At 38.4% G+C, this 24,340-nt stretch overlaps 1 protein-coding gene across 1 annotated transcript in view; it reads right to left on the bottom strand.

Annotated features, from left to right (window-relative positions):
• Nucleotides 1-24,340, bottom strand: part of BFSP2 (beaded filament structural protein 2) — a 234,103-nt gene that overhangs the window by 125,476 nt on the left and 84,287 nt on the right. The window contains exon 5 of the mRNA XM_044066099.1: nt 15,421-15,546. Within this exon, the coding sequence (XP_043922034.1) occupies nt 15,421-15,546 (126 nt within the window). The remainder of the gene's footprint in view (nt 1-15,420; nt 15,547-24,340) is intronic.

Here is a 24,340-nt window from a genome sequence, read left to right as displayed (position 1 = left end):
TCTGGACTGTGTCTTTCTGATTAGGGCTTCAGTATTCTGTTTATCCACACTGCTAAACAATATGATGGTTAGATGCCTTGGGGTGTGGGGTGTGAGGAGACTTTAGGTGAAAGTGACAGAGTGATAGACATAAATCTGATTATGCACTATCATTCGCATGCTTATAACTGCAATGATAGACCTGCACATTTCTCAAACAGCTTCTGCAGGAAATATATAACATTAGATCATGCTTCCAGCTGGGGTATCCAGTAGTTTGTAGATAATAAGTAAATACAAATGAATAATTAGTAATAATAAGTATTTGTTTTTATTTTAAATTCACCTAAAGCCATGCAGTTTGCAGTGGGGTATTTATTTTATTGCTTGAACCTTAGTTAAATCATCCATTTCTCAATAAATGCAATTTCTTCAAGAAGAGAGCAATCACTTGAAAGCTGCTTCTGGGTGCTTGTGCAAAGTGACAAACTGTGTTGAAAACAGGTTCTCTGGAAAAGCTGAGTTGAATGCTGTCTTCATTTCTGCTGTCGACAGTACCATCTGTCACATGGATTTTGCAAGTAACTTTATCTAAAGTGGATACTAAATGGACGGAAGCACTTATCTTTTTTATGTTTCAATAAATCAGACTAGTTCTACAGTGGTTTGACAGTGTTTTATTGTAATAGTTTATTGGTTTATGCTATGGATATTTAGAGGTAGTAAATTATGTCAGCCTAGGATGTATGTAGTGGGGGATAGAGCTGTTAAAAAACTGTAGTACTCTTAATAGTTGGAGGCTGTATACACATGTTGAGTATTGCACGAAAACTTAATTATGTATACCATAGAATTCTCAACAATGTATACCCCAAACCAGCTCTACACCCTCAGTTCTTTCCACAGTAACATTTACATGCACTGCAAACTCATTGCTGATAGTTTTATTTGGGTATAATGTATTCTCCTGTCCTGCCACACCAATCAGAAAACTTCAAATGGCAATCTCATGCATCTGTAACTCATGTCTCAATCATTCACAAAAGTGTTATGAGATTGGTTGGAAAATAAACCACTGTCTGAAGGCAAATTTTCTCCTTTGTTCCAGCCTGTATCATTGTGGTCTCCTTAACACAATCACTCCTAGTCCATGTTCTTTTGGATTTGCACACTTCTGTGCCCCAAACCATAACATTACATGTAAGATCATAGAGTCATGGTCTATACAATGCAAGTGGTCCAGTGACCATGTGCACCTTGCCAAGTAATCACCCTATGGATTTACCACCCTTTTCAAGGAGGTTAAGGCCTGTTCATCATGATATAAATTTAAGGGTACCTATCCAGTTATTGAAGGTATGATTGAAGGAAGATAAGTAGTCATATTGCTTGACTTGCAGAGAAAGTCTATTTCAAAGTGGGAGAGATGCTGGGTGGTGATTCAATCCCTCCAGTATGTTCCATTCATTTCCTGATGTAGGTTTAAATCACTGCTTCTACTATTAGTTGTACTATTTGACTTACTGAGTGAAAGGAACCCAAGAATAGCAGGAGCCCTAAGAGTATATTAAGCAAGGCACAAATTTCCCATCAGGAGTCTATAAAACACATAATATAGGAACAAGGCTTCTAGTCTCTCTAGGTAACTATGATTCTTGTGGCCAGAGATCCTTTTGGCTAGTAACCTTTACAGCTTATTGTCTTTTTTTAATGCATATGGTAGGGTACATGCCAATGTTTTTGTTATATTCTGTAATGGGCCTGACTAAGGTTGAATCTATGGTAAAGAACATTTTCTTGAATTTGGAGGAGATACATTTGGGAATTAGTTCAAAATATATATGGGTTTTCTAACTACAGTACCTATATAGTAATCAAAGGATTGGCAGCTATCTATTCAGGTGCTCAGGTTTCTAATCACTGTTTTGCTTGATAACAGGGTGCTGTCAGTGCTGTGTTATGTAATGATTTCCTATTATCTGACTGGAATAATAGTACATCTCTTGGAATATAATTTTGTTTTTTTTTTCTATGCACCAGGTATTTTCCCATATTAGCTCATTTTGAAGATTATCTGTGTTTTTAGAGGTCTTGACAATTGCATTCTGTTTACAGTCATCAGCAAATCTTGTCAACCAGAGATCATTATCAGTTTTGAGATTAGAGAAATAAATGCCAAACAGAAGATAACTGAGCACAGATCCCTGGGGGACACCACTGGTCATTTTCTCTATGTTAAAAGAAGCATTTGTAACATGAACATGTGTTCTGTTCTTAAGCCAGTTGACTATCCATCTTATCAAATGTAGATCTTTGTTTAAAAGTTGTTCACAATTTTTTCATGTGATATGATGTTGAATGCATTGACCAGATCAAAATAACTAATATGAACAGTATGGCCACTGTTCAGCACTTGAGTAACCTTCCTCAAAGAAGCTAACAAGATTTAGCAGGTAGGATCTATCTTTTATGAAACCAGCTGTTGTGGGTTGAGCATAAAGTGCATAATGAGATATTTGCTAATGAGATTGTTATTGATACATTCCATGGCTTTACAGATCAGACTTGTAAGACTAAGCCTGTAGTTTCCAGGGTCAATGGTGGGCCCACCCTTGTGGAGAGGCATGACTACAGGACAAGCTGGTATGTTATCAGTACCTATCCAGGAAATGTCTTTGGTTTTGAAAGTACCTGTAAGACATGTTCCTTTATAATGGTAAGGGTGGAAGCAACTCATGGATGATTGAAATTGGATGGGCATTACAGGGGAGACATTGTTATCAAATTTGTTTGCCTGTATATTTGACATATAATTTGGGTTTGAGTGGAAGGACCCATTGTAGAAACATTCAGATCAATGCTGTTAATTATATGCTAGTTTTTCTAGCTCAGCTAAAGAAGGACTTGATGTTATCCTTTGCCTCAGATGCCAGCCTTAGTTCTTGTGATATTTTGTGGGCTAATATAAAGATCTTTAGTTTCATGGTGAGGTTAATTATACTATTCTCATGCGGGGGGGGGGGCACTGTCCCTACTTGATGCTAAGGGAATTTCTTCCTTTTATTATAAAGTTTATGCTGACTGACCACAAAGTTGTTTTATTTTTGAATTTCCCAAAGTAGTTGATTCTAGTATGGACTGTTAGATCAGTGCATTTATCTACATAGGCATAAAAAGCCTTAGTGTAGCTGTCTACATAGCCAAGCTCAACTGTTAGAATGTTGTGGGTAAAAGTAGACCTCTTGTTATATATCTGTACAAGGTTAATCTTTATGAAGACGCTAAAGAGGGCAGTGTTGGTTACAGAGGGAACAGAGGGAATGTGAGTAAAGATGGTGGTCTGAAATAAATGGTGAGGGACATACCAGCAGAATGAAAGAGGCATGGGTTATGTTTCTGAGGATAAGATCAACAATATTTCTGCCCTTGATGGGTATGAGGACAATTTGATACAGGGAGTTTTTGTTTACCAAATCCAAAAATCATTATACATACCCAGTTCTAGAAGTGTAGATGCTCCAATCAAAGGAGGGGTAGTTAAAATTACTGGGGATTACTAATGTGCTGCTTATAGGGATATAGTCAAGGAATACCAGGATTTGTGCAAGATCCTCTGGGGTCATATTGAGGGTCAATAACAGGCTACAAATTGGAAATTTGACTTACCTAAGGTAAGTTGGAGTTCTAAGAATTCCTAACTGGAGTCTTTGTGTGTCAAGCTTTAAAGGTATACAGTCACTGACAAATACCAAGGCTCCACTGCAGTTTCTAACGGGCCAAAACAGATGGTACACAAAAAACACAGACACTGAGGAAGTGCTTTCCTTTCATATGACCTATGCCTCAGGAACTACACATACATGAACTTGCTCTATATATTGAAGTGCCTCAAGATCTTGTAGTTGGTTATTAAGAATCTTGCCACTGAAAAGAGCCACCCTGATGCTATCCAATTTGGGATATGATGTATTTGTTAAGCTGTATGCTCATTAGGCACTGTGGGGGTAGCAAACGTTTTAGCCAGAATGAAGAATCCCTTGAATGAGAGATGCATACTGTCCTTTCTAACTAAGTTGGGCTGTGGATAGTCTTATCCCATGCTGATGCATAATAGACAATTATCTTTGCCTTATATTTGGGCACCATTTTTAGTGAAGAGTGGGTATTACTCTGAGCTGGTCTTAAAATGTATTTTATACCTGCATAGCAAATTCCAACGTGCCCTTCTGCATGTCCCTCAAGATTTGCATAGCAGGTCACTTCCTTCCACATGGACTACTATCTTATCTTAGTCATACTTATTAGAGGAAAGGATATAAAGGACCTTTGTTATGTCAACAATCCAGGCACCTGAGAGGCATCTGACAGTAACCCTCTCTTTATCAAGCCTTGAGAATGTGTAATCTGTATGTAAAATAAAAGTCACCAATTACAAATGCATTCTTTCCAGAAACTTGTTTATTTGTACTGTATATGGGGTAGTTTGTTGTTGAGGAATTGATGAAGTAGGGATGCATGGAGTGGATATACCAAGGGGTTTGTGCTGATACCTAATCATAAGAGTTCTAGAAGGCCTGAGTAAAGACATTTTAATGGCATCAATGTATAACATTTTTGTGCTGTCTGTTTGAGGATGTTACATGTGGATTGGGGGGGGGGGGGGTCTAAAAATGTGATGCTGACCAGGAGAGGGATGCCTCCAAGTTTGCTAGGTATTTACACCTCTCACAGACAGAATCTACTGGATTGATCAGGATTTAATTTTGAATTGACATGATGCAGTTTGTACTATATACACTGCCTTAGGATACCAATCTGGCAATGGAAGTGAAGACTGGTTTGCTAACGCTTTATAATATCTAGTGCTTTTCAGTGATACACCTTAAGTTGGTAATTAAGAAAGGAGTGAGGAAGTGTTAACACAATATAAAAGGCTGAAGGGATGGAGTAACAGCACTCTAGTGGTGGTGCCTCAATATAAAGGTTGAAGAGTGGGGTACCTTTAGAGCAGCAACACACAGTCTAATGCAGTCAGTCATGGCTTAGAGCAAGCTATTTTAGCCCTGAGCAAAGATGTGTCTAATGTCAGCAATAAGAAGGAAGACAGTTCACCAACAGGCAAATGACTTACCTATTAAGGATCACCACCTTGAATTTATTCTAACAAGTAAAAGGGGGTGCAGCTGGATCTTTTTGTCTTTAGCCGTCTTGTGGCATCAGGGTGTCTGAGTGATTATGAATAACTGTCACCACAGATATCTCTGTGTATCTATCTATCTATCTATCTATCTATCTATCTATCTATCTATCTATCTATCTATCTATCTGTCTGTCTATCTATCTATCTATCCATCTATCTGTCTGTCTGTCTATCTATCTGTCTGTCTGTCTATTGCCATTTTGCCCACAGAGTGGACAAACACACTGGTACTGTTTAGAGTCATATTGAATAAATCATGATCACAAGGACATGGACTCTCCTGATGCTAAATAACATGGTGGCAGAGAAATGTAAGTCTGTAGGAATAAAAATACAGCAGGCAGCTGCTTGGTGATATCAAATGCAAATTCAAATGAAGCACAAGGCATATTTTGATGAAGATGGAGTTAGCACAAAATAAATGGCTGTCGGAGAAAAAAGGAGATGCAGAAAGTTTAGAGAGGGTCACTTGAAGAGGAGACTGACATAAGGGCTTAGTAGGAGTGGCTATGGTAAAGCAAGCTTGCATTTGTGTGCATGTGTATGTGTGTGTGTGTGTGTGTGTGTGTGTGTGTGTGTGTGTGTGTGTGTGTGTGTGTGTGTGTGTGTGTGTGTGTGTGTGTGTGTGTGTGTGTGTGTGTGTGTGTGTGTGTGTGTGTGTGTGTGTGTGTTAGGACCAGATCAGCTTTTAAACAGTTCTCATTCAGCATTTTTCAGACAGCACTTTTGGGCAAACATGCCCGCTTTTGCTGGGCCATTCTTTACCTCTCTTTTGCTATGCTTCAGAAGCCACATAAACGTGAGTGACATCACACAGTTAATTCCTATGAATGCCAAGTGGGATTACATTTAAGCTGATGATCTGATTTCTTTCGTTTGTGCATGCCCTTTTGAACTGCTTCATTAAGCTTTCATCCAGGAATCAGATGACAGGTATGAAACCCTTTCTCTTTATGTTAATGCAGATTAAGCCAGCTTCAACTTCAGCAGAAACAAAGGAATGCTGAGCTAGTAACAATTCTGACAAATAGGAACAGCCAACATTTTGCTTATTTGTTGCACTGAGAATGAGAATTATGGTTTAACTGAAAACTAGAGAGCTGCTGTTTAGCAGAATTCTTTTTTAGCTTTAATCAATGTTTAGCTCGTACACACTCAACTTATGAACTACCTCCTAGAAAACAAACTGCTATCTAAAAATCAACATGGTTTCAGACCCTTCCACAGTACATCCACCACACTTATGTCATTCACTAACACCATTAATTACCATAGAAATCAAGGATAACTCATCTCAGCCATATTTTTAGACTTATCTAAAGCTTTCGATATGGTAAACCACAATAGACTCCTCAACTCACTCTCCACACTAAACCTCAGTACCTCCTCCATCTCATGGTTTATGAGCTATCTATCAAGTCGGTATCAGGCAGTAAAATGGCAAAACCAACTATCCCCCCTACTACCAGTATCCTTAGGAGTCTCTCAAGGGTCCATCCTAGGCCCATTGCTCTTCACTCTATACACCAATTAACTCCCATCCTCCACCCCCAGGACCTCAGTTATACAATATGCAGATGATACCACTATCATATGTGCAGCCCCCACTCTAGACCTCCTTCACTCACTAACACAAAAGGCTTTCTCACTAGCTGAAACCTGGTTCACTAACCATCAGCTTATTCTTAACCAAAATAAAACAAAACTACTACTCTTTTCTTCTCATAACCCCCCCCCCCAGCACACAACTTCACAATTACCCCAACTACCCAGACCAAACCTTTAGGAGTTGAACTAGACAACAACCTAAGATTCGACCTGTACACTGCCCAAACTATCAAGAAAGTTCACAAAAAACTAGGCCTGCTCTATCGTAAAAAACAATTTCTCTCAACCCAAACTAGAACCACTATAGCCAGGACACATCTGTTATCTACCCTCCTCTATGCATCCCCAGTTCTAACCAACCTTTGTAAATCTGACCTAAACAAGCTAGAATCCTTCTACAATAAGATAGCTAAATTTGCTACAGAATCTACATACACATCACTGCGTCACCCTCAAAAAACTGAACTGGTTAGAACTCCCTTGACTACATCAACTCAGTCAGCGGTCACTAGCACATAAGCTATACTACTACTCAGACAACATCCCAACCCTCCAACATCTTATACGACCTCACACCAGAACTAGAACTTTGAGATCTAGCACCCTTAAACTTCTAGAAGTCCCCAAATATAAAAATGAAGCAGGGAAATCACTCTTTAGCTACTACATCTCCAAACTCTGGAATTTTCTAACAGCCACCCTCACATCCAATACCTCCACTACACAATTTAAAGAACTCCTAAAACCCACCTTTCAAACAACTGGCTATGCTCCTGTAACACCCCTGGGTAAAGACAAAGATAAAAGCAACAACTTTTCCCACCAAGTTTCTAATTCTAACAAGTCCTATTAAAAGCATAACTGGAAAATATTGTATCTATAAATGCTAAAGAAATGCATGCTCTGAACTTATAAATCTATTTACAAAATGTACTAAAATGTGTGACAAAATAGTACTGTATATACCTACTAGTTTTTATGTGCCTGCATTGTATGTTACTGCATTGTATGTAAAATGGAGCTTTTCTCCCCGGGCCAGCGCTGAAAATGGACATGTGTCCAGCCAGACTTTTCCGGTCAACAAATGTAAAATAAATAAATAAAAATAAATTAGCTCAGGTTCAACAAGATTTCAATAAAAGCAAGAACCCTATCTAGTATTTTCCATTTTTTGCTATTTGTGACGACTGTGCCCTGGCCCAGCAATCAAGGACCCTCAATCCTCACCACTAGCACCAGGGAGGTCGTCTCATAGAAGAGGAGAAAGGATAACTAATACACACAGTAAAGTACAATTTCCCTTAAGTGCACACAGAGATCACAGTCAGTCTGGGGCTAGCTGCTCCCTTGCTAACCAGGTCCCCAATAAGACTCCCCACTGGCACAGCTATAGGGTCCAGGTCTCAGCCTAACTGGGCAAGCAAAAACCTCCAGTACCCTCTGTCCAATCAACGCTTCGTGTCCCTGCCCAAGCAGCTGACATAACACACACACACTTTAAGTATTTATAAAACTTCACAGACACTCCTAGGAAAGGCTGACACAGATTTTCCAGCTGTGCCCCTTTACCCAGACTATATGGTAGTTATTACTGCCACCACCAGCTAATAATTATCAGCTACCCAAAGCCCTTAAAAGGGTGTCCAATTATTACTGTGCAATATTAATATCCAATGATAATGTGACTATACAGTCTAACGCTTATCAGAGTGGCCTATTACAATAAACTCTATATAAATATGCAATGTACTCCAGAGCTTATCTCTAGACAAAGCAGCCACAGGTAGAAGGTTTTAAAAATATTTAATAATAAACAATTAAAACACAAGACAAAACTACTACACCACAGAGATATCTAAGAGTTCACAAATCACACAGAAACTTTAAATAATACAGTAGGACAGGTCTGGTTTCAAAGAAAAATACCTAATTAATCTATACTAGCTTGAACTATTCCTACAAGATATCACAGTGCTAAAAACTTACATGTGAGCATAAGCAGAGTGCTGATAAGTTAGATGTCCAGATCAAAAATGCTTCAGGTCTCTTGTGAGAAATAGTATTTAAACATTACTAACAAACATGTCTCTAAGGCCCTCCCAAAATTACATAATTTTTGACACTTAGGTTTTCCCAGTATTCATATTGCATCATCTTAACACCTGGTCTGAGTTCTCAGGCCACAAACTGCATTATTTAGCAATCTAACACCTGCACAGAAACTTACAACAATAGAAGACATTTCACATGTATATACTAACAGAAACTAAAGCAATAAAGCACCTTCCATATCTAAATTCTAGTCATAAACTTTAGCCTTAAAACAATGGGCATGAAATCTTTATCCAGCCGCCCTCGGGCCGAATTCTAACATGAAAGGATGCAACATGCTTCACTGGGCCAGTAGAGTGCAATGTTGTCACATATTTTGCAGTTCCACATTTCACAGTGTTTTCTTACATTTAAAAACACAAGCCTGTATTTTACATTTATTTATACAGTTGATAGAATTATATATTAAATTCTATTTGACTAGGCTGGCAGCCTTCATCCATATCTCCCCAGTCGTCACACTATTCATCTGTCTTCATCTCTCCTTTCTCCTCCGCAATGTTTTTAAAATGCTTAGAGCTGCCACTTTCCTCACTTACATCAGGAAACTGTTCAAGAGACTACCACTTTCTTTGTGATAACATACTGTGGGATTCATTAACGCCTACACAAAGTGGATACCATTCAGAGTAAACTGACAACACAAGCACATCTTACACCTTCTTCCTCCAAATTTTAGTTTTCCTACTGATTTTCTTCCAGCCTTAAATATTGAGAGGGACTGCATGTACACTTAGTGTAATCTTTCTGAATGACTAGAAAGCACAAATGTATGTTCTTGAATACAGCTCATGTATGCTTGGTATATACTTAGTGAACACATCAATGAATCTGGCCCATCTTTCTTTTGATCTTGGACTTGATTTACAATATTTTTAATAACGGACTGCAAATTATGAATGTGGCTATTTATATATTAAAACATGTTTGCTTGAAATGGCATAAGGAACCTCTGGTATAGTCTGGAAGAAGATATTAAGGCATTCAAATACAGAGTTTATGGACCATGCTAAGCAAATATATATACATATATCTATATCTATATATCCATATCCATATATCTGCCATCTCTATATATACACATACATACATGGGTCTACTTCAGTTTACTGAATTAACATATGACTGAAATTGAAAACAATGAGACAACAACATTGAAATGGCACAATGAACGTTCACAAACCCAAAACTCAAGACACCGATGTTAAACATAGTTTTTGTTTTTTAGAACCTCGCAGATTTTGAATGGAACTGTGGAACAGTGAGGATCAGGAAATTCACCCTTTTCCCCACTGTAGTGCGATCTCAGAGTTGGTATATATAACTTGCAGGGAATGCAGGTGTATGTGGGGTTGCAGGGGGGGGGGTGGCTTGCTCCCCTGCAAAAACATAGAAAATAGTTGTTGTGAAGTTGAGGACACCGTGTTCATCATTTCACTGGAATGGTTATCATCTGGAAAGTGCTTTGTGTTGGCCACAGAAGTTGGTGTAAATCACAGTGTAGTTTAAAGGGGCAGACGTGTATTTCTCCTGTAAGTTTTGCTTTTGTGAACATTTGCTGTTCTGCAGTTTCGATGTTGTCATCTCGTTCTTTTCAGTTTCGGTTATATGTTAATTCGGTAAACTGACATAGATCCACATATATATCGATATATACACACATATAAAGATATATATACATATATATATATATATATATATATATATATATATATATATATATATATATATATATATATATATAAATACATGCATACACAAGTAAGGCCGAATGTATACTTAGAAAGAATGAGTATATGACATATACTCAAAAATATACATGGTCAGACATCAAAACATCGACTATAGACTAACCTTGAAAGTCTGACCATTTGACCTTTGATAATACTTCTTTTTTGGTGTGGGGGATGACAACTATCAATGCAACATTGCATTAGAATAAGTCTCTTTTCTGTATATGTTGGACACCCACCTCTTATTCACAAGTTTCTTATAGATAGGTCAAATGGTCAGACTTTCAAAGTTAGTCAGTGATGATGCTAATTTTTTTACCAAATTACAAACTTTGATTGGGTTGTTCTTGGATAGGAGTTATCCCATGAATCTTTTAAAGAAAGTTAAAAAGGAAATAATAAAATTCTGAGGCAAGAAATTTGCACCCATTTTAAAATTGGGTTTACAGGTAAACATTGTGACAAGTGATGTTAAGAAGAATAGACAAGGAACTTTGGTTGTAAAGTACAATAATTCTTTTGGGCAATATATAGTTGACATACTCAACAGCCAATGGAGTGTGTTTTGTTCCCAACAATTGGTTTCTAAATGGGAAATAGGAAATACACCCCGGGGATCACTTCTGTGGCTCTGCCCAACAGTGGCATAGGAAAATAATTTCTTGGGTGGCGTAAGCCAGGAAACCTTGTTGGCTAGGCTTACTTAGGCCCTTGGGCCGATAGCCTAGTACCTACCTATGAACCTATGGACCTATGAACCTATGAACTTATGGAAAGACCTGTTGTTACATATTCTAAGGGCACCCCTCCATTACCAGGCTATAACTCATACCACACTTTTCGGCCATCTAACCTAGACCAATACAACAAAGGTGGAGGTGTGTCCATATTCATTAAGGATATCCACACCTCCAGGCTAGTTGCACAGCATAATGCATCCAAGGTTATCCAAGTGCAACTAACTCTGGGCAAAACTGCAATCCAAATTGTAGCTTGCTACAGATCCCCCACCATGCCCCAGGACTCCCACTCCTCTTTTCTTGATATATTGGAAAATATTAGGGTTCAACCAAACACCCTAATAATGGGTGATTTCAACTACTCCACCATTAACTGGGAAATCTACTCATGTACCAACTCCTTCACTCAACGTTTTCTGGAATTCATAAATTCCAATCCCTTGGATCAACTTATCCACACCTCCACCAGGGGCAAAAATATCCTAGACCTAGTGATTACCAACACTGGTGACTGGTGTTTCACACCTGAAATCAACTCCTCATTGGTCAGATCTGACCATAAGCTAATCACCCTAGATATCCACATCCCTGCCCCACCCACCATTAAGGAAACCTTGGTAAAAAATTTCTCCAAAGCCAACTTCATGCTTCTTAAGACAGAAGTGGTGAACTTCATGACACCCATGCAGATGGAAAATACAGTTACGACTGCTGAATCCTACACAGATGCAGTCTATAAGCACTTACATGAGTGCATGGATTGTGCTATCCCAAACAGAACCAAGATGCTATCCTCCAAAAAGGAAGCCAATCTGGTGGTCCCCTGCCATAAACAAACTCTACAGCAGAAGGAAGAAACTGTTGCAAAAGAGATTAAAATCCCATGAGTGGAGGAGCTGCCTGGTAAGCCTTAGTAAGAAGCTGAGATCCCTTATAAGATCCTCCAAAGCTAGCTATGAAAACAAAATCACCACTTATTCTAAGGGCAACCACAAAGCATTCTATAGCTATGTCAAGAATCTCAATGGCAATACCCAGATCTGCTCTGAATTACAGCACAACGGTATGAAAATTACAGAACCAACTGATATTGCCAACATCCTGGCAAATAGGTTCAGAGCTAATTTTACCCCCCTCTCACCCCCTAAAGGGCCCATATCTATATAGGAAGAATACAGAGTCCCTGTAATCACATCTATGCAGGTAAAAGCTGCACTCTCTAAAACCAAAAACACAGCATCCATGGGACCGGACAACATTCCAAGCTGTGTTTTACACAAACTTCAGAATGAACTGGCACCCCATCTAAGCACCATGTTCATTCATAGTCTCACGTCAGGCTTTGTGCCAACTGAATGGTGCACAGCAACAGTTATCCCACTTCACAAAGGGGGAGCCACCACTGATCCTGGGAACTATTGTCCTATTAGCCTGACGACCCTGGTCTGCAAGGCCATGGAATGTATCATAATGGAACTCATAAACAAAGATATTGGTAACCTCCAAACTCTGGACCCCACTCAGTTTGGGTTTGTGAAAGGCAGATCATGCCTTCTGAACCTGATTGACTTCTTTGAGGCAGTCACCAAAGCCGTAGACGAGGGTAAGGTGGTTCACACAGCCTATCTGGACCTCGCCAAGGCTTTCGACACCATCCCCCATTCTGGAATTATAGCTAAACTCACTAAACTAGGTATAAATCCCTACGTCACAAGATGGGTTGCCAACTGGCTCACTGACAGAACCCACACTGTAAAAGTTGCAGACTCCAAATCGGACTTCAAACCAGTGACAAGTGGAGTACCACAGGGTTCAGTCCTGGGACCTCTCCTGTTTGGTATCTACTTCTCTGAAGTACAGGCTAACACAGAAGGCCTCTAGCTAATGAGGTTCACAGATGACTGCAAACTAGGAGCCATAGTCAAGTCCCCAAATGATGTGGATATCCTACAGAAGGGCCTCACTGAGACAGATGCCTGGTGTCAGAGGCATGGCCTCAAGCTCAATGCCAAAAAATGCATTGTCATCCCCTTTGGTAAAAACTTTTTACCCATGAACTACCACATTATTGGCAGTCTACTTAATGCCGAATGTGTGATAAGAGATCTTGGGGCCCAGGTGGACAGCAGTCTCTCCTTTGATAATCACATCTCCAAAGTAGTCAGGAAATCCTTCTATGTGGCACAACTCATCACATAAGGGTTCTCATCCAGGAAAAAAGAGGTCATTGTTCCCCACTACTCGGCACTCATTAGACCCATTATAGAGTACAACTCCCCTTTTGGAATGTACCTCACAAGACATCTGGAACAGCTGGAAAGGCCACAGAAGTACCTCACAAAGAGGATTACTGGCCTCAAACAGATGCCCTAAACTGACCATCTAAAAGAACTCCAGCTTTACTCTGTAGCATATCGCCTACTCCGAGGAGATCTCTGCCTAACATATAAAGCTATGTTAAACCCAGAGCTGTTGGACATGCTACACCTTAAGAAATCCCAATCCTTCTGAGCTACATGCTCTAGGGACCTAAATCTTGTCACCAAAATAAACAGGACATGCTGGAGGGATAGACTATTGTCCCAGAGACTTCCTATACTCTGGAACAAGCTACCCATCTATGTCAAGCAAAGTTCCTCATTAGCATTCTTCGAGAAAAATTTGATGAGGGGATGGGAAATAGGAAATACACCCTGGGGATCACTTCTGTGGCTCTGCTCGACAGGGGCACAGGAAATTAACTTTCTTGGGTGTGTAAGCCAGGGAACCTTGTTGGCTAGGCTTACTTAGGCCCTTGGGCTGATAGCCTAGTACCTACCTATGAACCTATGAAAGTTGGAAAAGGTACACATACACACATAGAAATCTAAATTCAAAAAGGTTTAAATGCGGTTGTTGTAGAATGTGTAAATTTGTTAATGATGGTCCATATATTTACAATAGAATGTTATGTTGTCCTGGCAAGTGTAACTGTAATACAGGTTATGTAGTTTATGTAGCTTCCTGCATTTCCTGTATGGCTTTCTATGTAAGAAAAACTACTAGAAAATTGAGGGAACGTATGGCAGAACACACAAGAGATATAAAAAACAAGAAAACCACTAATGGTCTCTATGTCCATGCTACCAAATGCGCTAATTTAAAAAAAATGTTATTCTTTATTACAGATAGAGTACAAATGAATAATCGGGGGGAGGGTGCAAAAAACATGTTGGAATATAAAGAACTAGCATGGCAACTAAGACTGAATGCCATGGCTAGCCCTGGTATTAATGAAGCCTGTTCTATTAGCAGTGTATTGAAGCTAAGAGCACAGTTAAAATAGTGGCTTTGACACTGCTGCTATAACACAATGCTTTATTATAAGGTATCCATATACCTGACAACATACAAGGTTAAATTTTTATATGTTTTTTCAGAATGATTTTTTATGATATGGTGCATGTCTTTCAGCAGTTACATTAGATAAGGGTCACCTGTGTTTGATTTTCCTTATTTAAGGATCGAGTGATGTGCAGTTTTAACTCTGATGATCCCCTAGGTTTATTGTGAGTGAAAGCACTCAGTTCGTTGTGTTCTACAATAAATAATTCTTGCTTTTATGAACAGTAGTTTTGGACTTATTTGGAGGTAGCAAGCACTTAGTCAGCCTGACTCTACAGCTTGCAGTTGTGATTTCTTGTTTTTTTTTCTGGTGAATTCACTAACAGAAGATGCTTGGAAACCAACAGAACTGAGTGGACTAATAAGTTCAGAGTCAAATATGTGATAAATCCTTGACCATACCAAATGAAAATAAATTTCTCTTAATCTGCTGTGTCTTTGATGAAAGGCAGTTATAAGGTGCTGGGAGAAGAAACAGGTTAAGTGCTTCTTTAAGCCAGTCTTGAACAGGAATACAAATTAGTGGGGGCTGGTAAATGAAAGTGCCTGATGCAGGCAATGTTCTTAAGCAGTTTAGTAAGGATGGGAGATAAAAGCTGCTTAGTGCAAATTGATCCTTGTATGATAAACACATCAGCCAAGATTATCCAAATACATGACTTACCAGAGCTCTGAGTGATTCTGTTTCAGCTTGAAGGCTCTGCATTCTGCATCCAGTTTCATTCAACTCCTTCCTCAGGGCTTCAATGGCCTCTTCTTCCTCAGTCAGCTTAGCAGGTTCAGTTGCTGGCTGTTGAGTCAGGGTTAAAGCACATTATTTTAGGTACTAATCATAAACTACATTTTTTGCATACTGAAGCTGCAATCAAGTTTTCTTTTGTCTTCTAGAGCTAGGATACAAGTATGTTTATAACCTATAACTTTTTGTACAGAGAGAGAAAGAGAGAGAGAGAGAGAGAGAGAGAGAGAGAGCATGACAGGGAGAGAGTGAGAGAGAGAGTAAATTGCAGGTGTTATAATAAAAGTATGCCCTACCATAATAAACTTTTCACAAATTAATTTACAATGCAGCCAAACCATAGCTTATAGATTTGTTTTCATTAAGAAGATTAATGCAATTACCATATAAATGCTTACCTTCTAGATGGCTTAGCAAAATACAGAAGGACAAAATACCCAGACAATAATAATTGAGTACTACAACTGAATACATCCAAGTACAACAGCTAGTTAAATGCAATGTAGAAAAAGATCATAAGAGTACAGGATAACGTTTCTTAAAAAAACATAATAATAAATAAATAAAAGATGTTAATTTGTGGACTGGATTACAAATAGTATATGGCTATGTAATATTTAATACAGTAGAGCAAATAATTAAGAGCCCGTTCATGGAGAGTAAAGCTTCTATATTTATGGTTATTGATTGTGAGGACAATAGTAATGAAACAAAGTTTACAGTCTTACAAACAATAATGCATTTCAGTGGCAGCTGGTGACTTCAAATCAAAGGGGGGGCTGCAGGAGACAGCTGAATGGGTGGGGTCAATGGGAATTGGTGCAGCCAACTAGAAAGGGGAGGAGCTATGCTCAAAACCACAAAAACTAAATATACTGCCCTGGGTGCCAAACCGTCATTATGAGAGTCCAAGACAAAATGAAGTGTAGAAGAATAAAAATATTTCAATGCATTGGCTGCATGACAGCTTAATATCTAGATGGAAACAAAAAAGTTTGTGAGGCATGAAAAAATAAATTACTTTTTTTTAAATACATTAATGGAATGCCAGTTAAAATGAAGTATAAGAAAAACAAGCAGCACTCAACTCAAACCACTTCTTGCACTGCAGTTCTAATTATAATTTATATTCAGCTTTATTAAAGTACCAAGTAACATGCTGAAAGTAAAAATCTCTGATGCCCCCACTTGTAAAAATGTTCCTTATCCAAAAAAAGACCTGTTGCCTGACATCTACTTGTTTCATGGGGAAAACATGATCAAAGTAAAAAATGAAAAGCAAACAAGAAATAAGCTCAAGATACATTGCTTAAAAGGATTACTGTACAGGTTATGGACCAAACTATTGGCATTCTGTTTACGGGTAAAGCCTGCAGAGATGACTGAAAGTCTTCAAGTGTAATGAGACTCTTAAAATAATGTAATCCTGTCCTTTATTACAAATGCTGTCATATGCATTTCAATACCCAAGGCTTATAGATTATCTAGTTAAGTATTCTCTACGTGGCAACAGAAAGGCTTTCAATGTTGGCAATTCTTTAAACAGTATGCTTATTAAAGCTAATTGCATCTTGCAATCTCAGCCAAGCTTACCTGATGGTCATTAAAGTATTGCTACTTAAACACATAGCAATAGGCACTTTGAGTAATAAGCATAAATCAACAGCACAAAAATATGACAGAAACCAGACCATTCTGTAAAAATCAAGGACAGATGAAAAGCCACTCTAGTACTTGTGTCTACCTTGGATGGGGGGGATACTCTGCACATGTATACTGCATAACTACTCCTTGCCTTGCTTCGACACATCCAGAGTCACTACATGGGGGAGTGGAGTGCAACAAGTATGTCACAGTTTGAAATGTCTCTGGCTGCCTTGTTTGTCACTAATTTGCCAAAAAAACACAATTTTATGAAAAATGGACCAAACATGTGATGTAAAAATATAAAATAGCAACACAATACAGCTGGGAACCTGTCAAAGAATGAACACTTTAATATTAGTATTGCTAACTTGAGCAGCTGACAAAATAAAAGAATCTACATGCATTTCTGAAATAAAAGTAATCTAACTGATTATTACAGCTATTTCTTAATTATAAACCCTCCATGTTTTCTTCCAAAATTGCTATTTTGCGGAGGGATCATTAGGGGAAGAGCAACATTATGAGCCAAAATCAGGGACAGTTGAGAGGTTTGGCTATGCCTAATTCTATAAAGCAATTTATTTGCATGTACCTCTCAACCTGTTAATGCAATAAACCTGGACAAGGCCAAATATATTGGGGGAACATATAAACAGTACTAAAAATTGCTCTTGTATAAACTGAGACAGTTGATAGAACAGGTCTTACTTTAGCATGCATTTTTCTGAAGGTTATGAAGTCTGAAACTCAGTGTGTCATTATTTAGTGACTTAATTCCTAAATGATTTGCCAGAAAACCACAAATTTTATGAGGAACAAACCAAAAATAAGAAGCAAAAAATCTATTCATTCTTTGAAAATCTGGACAGTTGAGAGGTATAGTTCAGCCGGGGCTGTCTTTGAGTTTGCCGCCCTTCCCCCTCACAAAATTGTGGTCAGATGGAGCTTTCCCCCTTCAGCTATTCCAATGAACCATTACTTGGCTATTTCATCCCATTTACCATAAACACTAATGTAAATACTGCTTTACTTTGGACTTCATTTGAAAGTTTTATTTTGCATTTTACAGCACAAACACTAAGACATCTGTTAAACAAAGCAATGCAGTCTCACAATGAAAACAGACTTAGCATTAAAACTTCTCTGCCCTTGAAACTCACATTCATTGAAACAGCATTGAAACCCTCATTCGGAGAAAATACATTTTGCCAGTGACAGATAAAGATTAACTTTGGGCTGTTTTCAAATCATATGCCCCTTGCACATGAAACATACACATGGTCTTTGATACACCTTTCTGATTTTATTAAATTATATTCCTTGTACAATATAGTACAGCTGTAGAGGGTGTTTTAAATTTGTTTTGAACATTTTTCCAGTAAACAATGAAACAAAATGCATGCACCAATAACGACAAAACTGCCCAATTCAGAACATTTATATCATAAAAGTCTACTCAAACTTTTACAGTCCACCAGTATCAGTAAATATGCACAATCTCTGAAGAAGTAAACGTCATCTAAATAATTCCACATTAAAGAAATCTGTAACTAATGAAGAGGTTGCTGCTAGCAAACAACTTTATATGTCATAGTTTCATCTACAAATAAAGTGTTTGTTACCCTTGAGGAAAAAATTGCCCATGTTTCATTAAAAAAATATAAGCCTGACAACAACTATCTACTTGTTTAATGGGGAAAACCTGATCAAAGTATCAGTAAATATGCACAATCTCTGAAGAAGTAAAAAGTCATCTAATAATTGCAATAGGGAATGGATGGCAAACTGATAACAGGTTCAGAGTTACTAGGTATCTTCACCAAAAAAGGACAGCAACATCCACCCCCTTTACAATACAGTACAGTATCAGCAATGCATTTACCTACTGCGGGAGTAGAACCCACAGCCTTCTGCATCAAAAGCAAGTATAGTACCGGTTGTGCTATTAACAATGCAACAGACTCAGTATAAGCATCACTAAACTTTTGTTCCCCTGCAGCTCTCAGCTTTTTGTAAAATCTACTTGACACTCAGCTGTATCTCTGAACTTTGCAGCACAAGAAATCTGGAAAAAGCCAAAATTTAGGGGGGGGGGGGCAAAAGACCAAAAAACAGGGACACATTTTAAACATTGCTTATATAATGTTGGTAAGTTGCTATAATAAAATGCTGTATTACCACCATACATTTCACTGCCAAGCATTGAACCCAGGACCCTGTGCAAAACAGTCACAGCAACATACCACTATGCCAAATCAATCATCTATTTTATGAAAGAGGAAGACTGAAACTTAAATGGCTACATTCAATGAATTCAGTTCTCACCATAGCTGTCAACATCTTAGCACAAAACAACTGAACAAAGCCAATAATGGGGGAATACAGCCCCCAAACATATTCAGTTAGTTCAGTTATCACCATAGCTCTCAGCCTTGGCACAAAAAAACCTGGACGAAGCCAATAAAGGGGGAATACAGTCCCAAAAATAAGGACAAATTTCAAATATCCATCTTATAAACTTATAAACTTGCTATAATAATAGGTTTTGTGTTACCATGTACTTTCTGAAGAATATGAAGTCTGAAATTCCAATGCTTGTCATTTTTATTTATTTAATATTTGTTAACCAGGGAAGTCTGACTTGGAACAAAAGGCAATTTTTGGCAGAGGAAGAAACACTCCAGACATGTCTTTGTAAGATGAGAGTACACCAGAACAAACCCACACAAACAGGACATGCAGACTCCGTATAGAAGGCACCCCAGCCAAGAATCAAACCAGGCAACCTGTAGCTGTTAGGCAACAATGGTACCACTGCACAACTGGCTGTGTTGAGAAGCAAACATATAGAAACCACAAATTTTATGAGGAACAGAGCAAATGAGGCAAAAATCTGCATTTTTTTTACAAATGGTGGTGGGTAGGGAATTCAAGCTCTTGCCATTTGGGCCCAAGGTACAGGGTTCAAGCCTTATTCTCTACCCACCACCATGTAGTGACTGGGGCATTTAGCACTTATTGTTTCCATAGCAGATGCAGGTTTTACAGGATCAGGTTGCTAGCTCAAGGCCTAACCCTCCTCAGAGGGTGCACTATACACTCACACCTAGGGTCAATTTAGAGTGCCCAATCTACCTACCTCATGTCATTGGAATGTGGGAGGAAACTGGAACACCCAGAGGAAACCCACACTGGTTTATATTAGGAAATATCATCATAGATAATAAATACATAAAATACAGTTTAAGTGATAAAAATGAGGCAAAGGGGTCTGGAAGTGAAACAAAGGGGTACAGAAGTGAGACAGAGGGGTATGGTAGTGACAACGGTGTACAGAAGTGAGACAAAGGGGTATGTTGTGAAGAATGAAGGGGTTAAATGAAAAGGAGATCAGCTGGAATACAGTGTAGTCAGTTAGATAAAGAAATGGGAGGATGAATAGCAAAGTCAAGGAGGATTCTAGTGAGATGAGTAGAGGAGAGGAGATATATTATGGGAATGTTGGTTTAGCCTGGGTCTCAGTTGCAGGAAAAGAGCCAAGAACATAATAAAAAAAATAGTTTATCTTTGAGGTCTTGGGGGAAGGTTCTTGCCTAATGGATGTAGGAAGTGAATTCCACATCTTTGAAATATTAGGAGTCACTACATGACTTGTGTGATTTTCTAAAAACAAGAAGATTTTTACTTGTAGAGCGAAGTGGCCTTGTAGAAAATTGAGGGAGAGGCATCTGTCAGGAAAGAATAGAATGTCATGAGCTAGTTTTAATACAGAAAATGTATACAGCTTGAGAAATCGAGCCAATTCATTTTGGGGGGCTAAGCAGTAGTGAGATGAAAGGGGCATAGTGATAGCAAATTCATCACTTTTGTTACAGCATTGCTCACGTTTTTGTAGTTGTGCTATATTAATACTAGTGAGAACAGGAATAGCCATGAGATGAGTAAAGTCAATCTATAACCAAATGGGTTAGGTTATTTCAAGCACAAAAGAGAAACTGGCTAGGCTTAAAATGGCCCCACGAGGGCAGTTAGCCTAGCACTTGCCTATGAACCTATAATAGGTGAGGCATAAAGAAGACTGGACAGAAGACAGGTTGTAGCGGTGGTTTTAGTGAGTAGCAGTAAGAATGCTGGTGATTTGGTTCAGAAGGTCTGCCTTATGGTGACTTTCCTTGGCATGTTTTCAGCACGTGTAACAAATTCAAGGGGATAATCAAAGGTAACACCAAGAAGCTAGGTTTGGGAGACTACTTCCAAATGAGAGGAATTGGCTGTGAACTTGTTCTTACTTTTGGTTTGTAATCTGGGGATAAAGCACATTAGTTTTTGAAGATTATAGAAGCAGCTGAGATTGACAGAACCAAGTCTTGATGTAGGTAAATGATTCCTGAGAAATGGCCTATAAAGAGGCCAGTTAGGGTGCAGAGCATTATCAGCATACTGGATAAGATTGTCTTGAAATAAGGCTGAAAACATATTGTTTATGAACAAGCTAAGAGAGAACCAAGTATGGACCCCTGCATGACCAAAAGTGACACTAGCAGCTAAGTAGAGAAATTAGTGTGCCATCTGACTGCCTGATTTTGGTTACAAAGATAGTTAGTGACCCAATTATTAGTGAGGAGAAACCTAGACTACACAGGAAAGGCAATAGTGTCAAAGGCCTTCAACAGAGATCAAGAAAGACAGAAGACACAAGTTTATGTTCATTCCTTTCTTGATAAACAGTGTTAAGGAATGATAGTTGTACTATAGCTAGGGTGGGGTGTTGTATAGGAGGGAGTGGTGTCTTGGTTTGGAGGAAATGAAGAACCTGACTGTTAATACATTGTTTTATGATTTTGGAAAAAGGTATTAGAACAGCAGTGGGGTGAGAGTTTGACAGATATTTGTAGGCACTTTTATGAAGAGGTAGTATGAATGACTGCTTCCAGGACATAGGAACAGTGGATTCAGACACAGATTGATTTATCAGAATGGAAGTGAGATAAGAAAGGAGCAAGCCTTATGCATTTAGCAGGGAAATAGATGGTTCTAAAGTCGAGAGTTTTCTCAGTTTAGCACATACTCCAACTAACCTTCTGATTGCCTTTCCTTAGTACAAGTTTGGCTCATCTCCAAACTGATCAAATAGCTATAAGATCTGAAAAGCTGCTATCTCCTGTAATGACCCAGAAAATAAGATTAAATCTGTCTCAGTCTTCAACATATACCATTTAAAACTCTGGCTGGGACAATAAAAAAATAATATACATACCACCAAGAAGAAAACTCTAGTCTGTACTCTATCTCTGTTCTTCTTCTTCTAACTTCTTTCTTCTACTCTACTACTTCTTTCTTCAGTTCTTCTTCTGTTCTTCAGCACAAACAGGTGCACAGCTGACAAAATATAGGCCGCCCAAAACAATGCTAAATAAATCCAAATCCAGATCAGTAAATAATCCTTCCCTTGTGACTGACTCAGTCACGAATCAGTCCACAACTGAAACTGTTTGATTCTCGCTCTTTTCCCAGCACATAAAGCCCGGGAAGAGAGCGACAACCAATCAGCAGCATTTAGCCCAAGCACGTCATGTACGTGCCTGCGGACGTCGCAGTCCAAACCCCTCCCAATTACCGCATAGACTGCTGGGCATCACACTGATGCCTTAATGTCCTCACCGGGCTGCAGCAAAAACAAAAAAAAAGTCTTTATTTAAAACCGCCGCAACCTGAGGCGGTTAAAGTGCGCAAGCGCCTACTTGCCGACGCCGAGGCAGAAATTAACTTGAAAGATGAACTTGAGGCTCGCTTGCTTGACAGTAAAGAAAAAAAAAATAATAATACAGTAGTCTACACAAAAAGGTACTTTTTTCTTTTTTTTGCTGAGGGGGCTGCAGTCAGGCAGTCCGATGCCACGAGCCACCCCTGATGCATTTAGATATAGATAATAAGAACACAATGAAATCATAGGAAGTATAGATTGATTAACCAAAATTATGCAGTTAAGGCACATTACAGAAGGGTATGCATTGCTAAATCAGTGAATGGTTGTCAGGAGTAGCACAGGAGATGCACAGGTAAAAACTCTGCATATAAGGATATGAGTAAATGCATTCGGTAGCAACATATACAAGTTAATGGTCATTGACAGGACATTACCGAACAAACAATATTTTTAACTTTGGAAATATGCAGCATAATAGAATACCTCAATACAATGTAGAATAAATTGGTATAAGACAATAAGTTAGAAAAGGTATGATGTTAGGTCCCAAGAACAACAAAATGTAGCAGCAAAAAAACAATATTCGTCAAAAAGACCAACTATGACAGCAGGAACAAGTGTAAACAACTTTAATTCATGTGGTGAACGCTTTCATGCCCAACTGAGCACTTCTTTAGACCAATAAAAACAACAATATTTAAAAAACATTATATAGCATTACATAAAATTAAGTACATCACATGATTAACTACTATTTAAATAATTTACGAGCTTTAAGAACTCGCTTTAAAGGGACATATCCATTTAACCCTGGATGCCTGTCAGCCTGAAATCTAATCATCCATTCAGTCTCATGCTGTTCAGTAATATTCTTCACATCTCCAGGTCGTTTACCAAAATTTAAATATTCTAAAACCCTGAACTTATACATGCGTAGATCACCTTCTTCATCAGAGATTTAAGGAATGCCCTAGCTAGACATACACAAGAAGAAGGTGATCTACACATGTATAAGTTCAGAGTTTTAGAATATTTAAGTTTTGGTAAACGACTTGGAGATGTGAAGAATATTACTGAACAACATGAGAATGAATGGATAATTAGATTTCAGGCTGACAGGCATCCAGGGTTAAATGGATATGTCCCTTTAAAGCCAGTTCTTAAAGCTCGTAAATTATTTAAATAGTAGTTAATCATGTGAAGTACTTCATTTTATGTAATGCTATATAACGGTTTCTAAATGTTGTTTTTATTGGTTTGAAGAAGTGCTCAGTTGGGCATGAAAGCGCTCACCAGATGAATTCAAGTTTTTTACACTTGTTCCTCCTGTTGTAGTTGGTCTTTTTGATGGATATATTGCTTTTTTGCTGTAGCTATGATGTTACTTTTATAGTAGTTGGCAAGGAGAAGAAACTGAAAGAGATGCTGTTTGATAATATGCAGAATAGCTTGACTTATGTTAAAACATAAAACTAAAACACCCTTTAACTT

This window comes from Protopterus annectens, chromosome 3.part0, assembly GCF_019279795.1.
Source record: "Protopterus annectens isolate FY-2018-M chromosome 3.part0, PAN1.0, whole genome shotgun sequence".
In the NCBI taxonomy this organism is placed as follows: Eukaryota; Metazoa; Chordata; order Ceratodontiformes; family Protopteridae; genus Protopterus; species Protopterus annectens.
The sequence above is the reverse complement of the archived record's forward strand: the minus strand, read 5'-3'. Positions and strand labels throughout refer to the sequence as shown.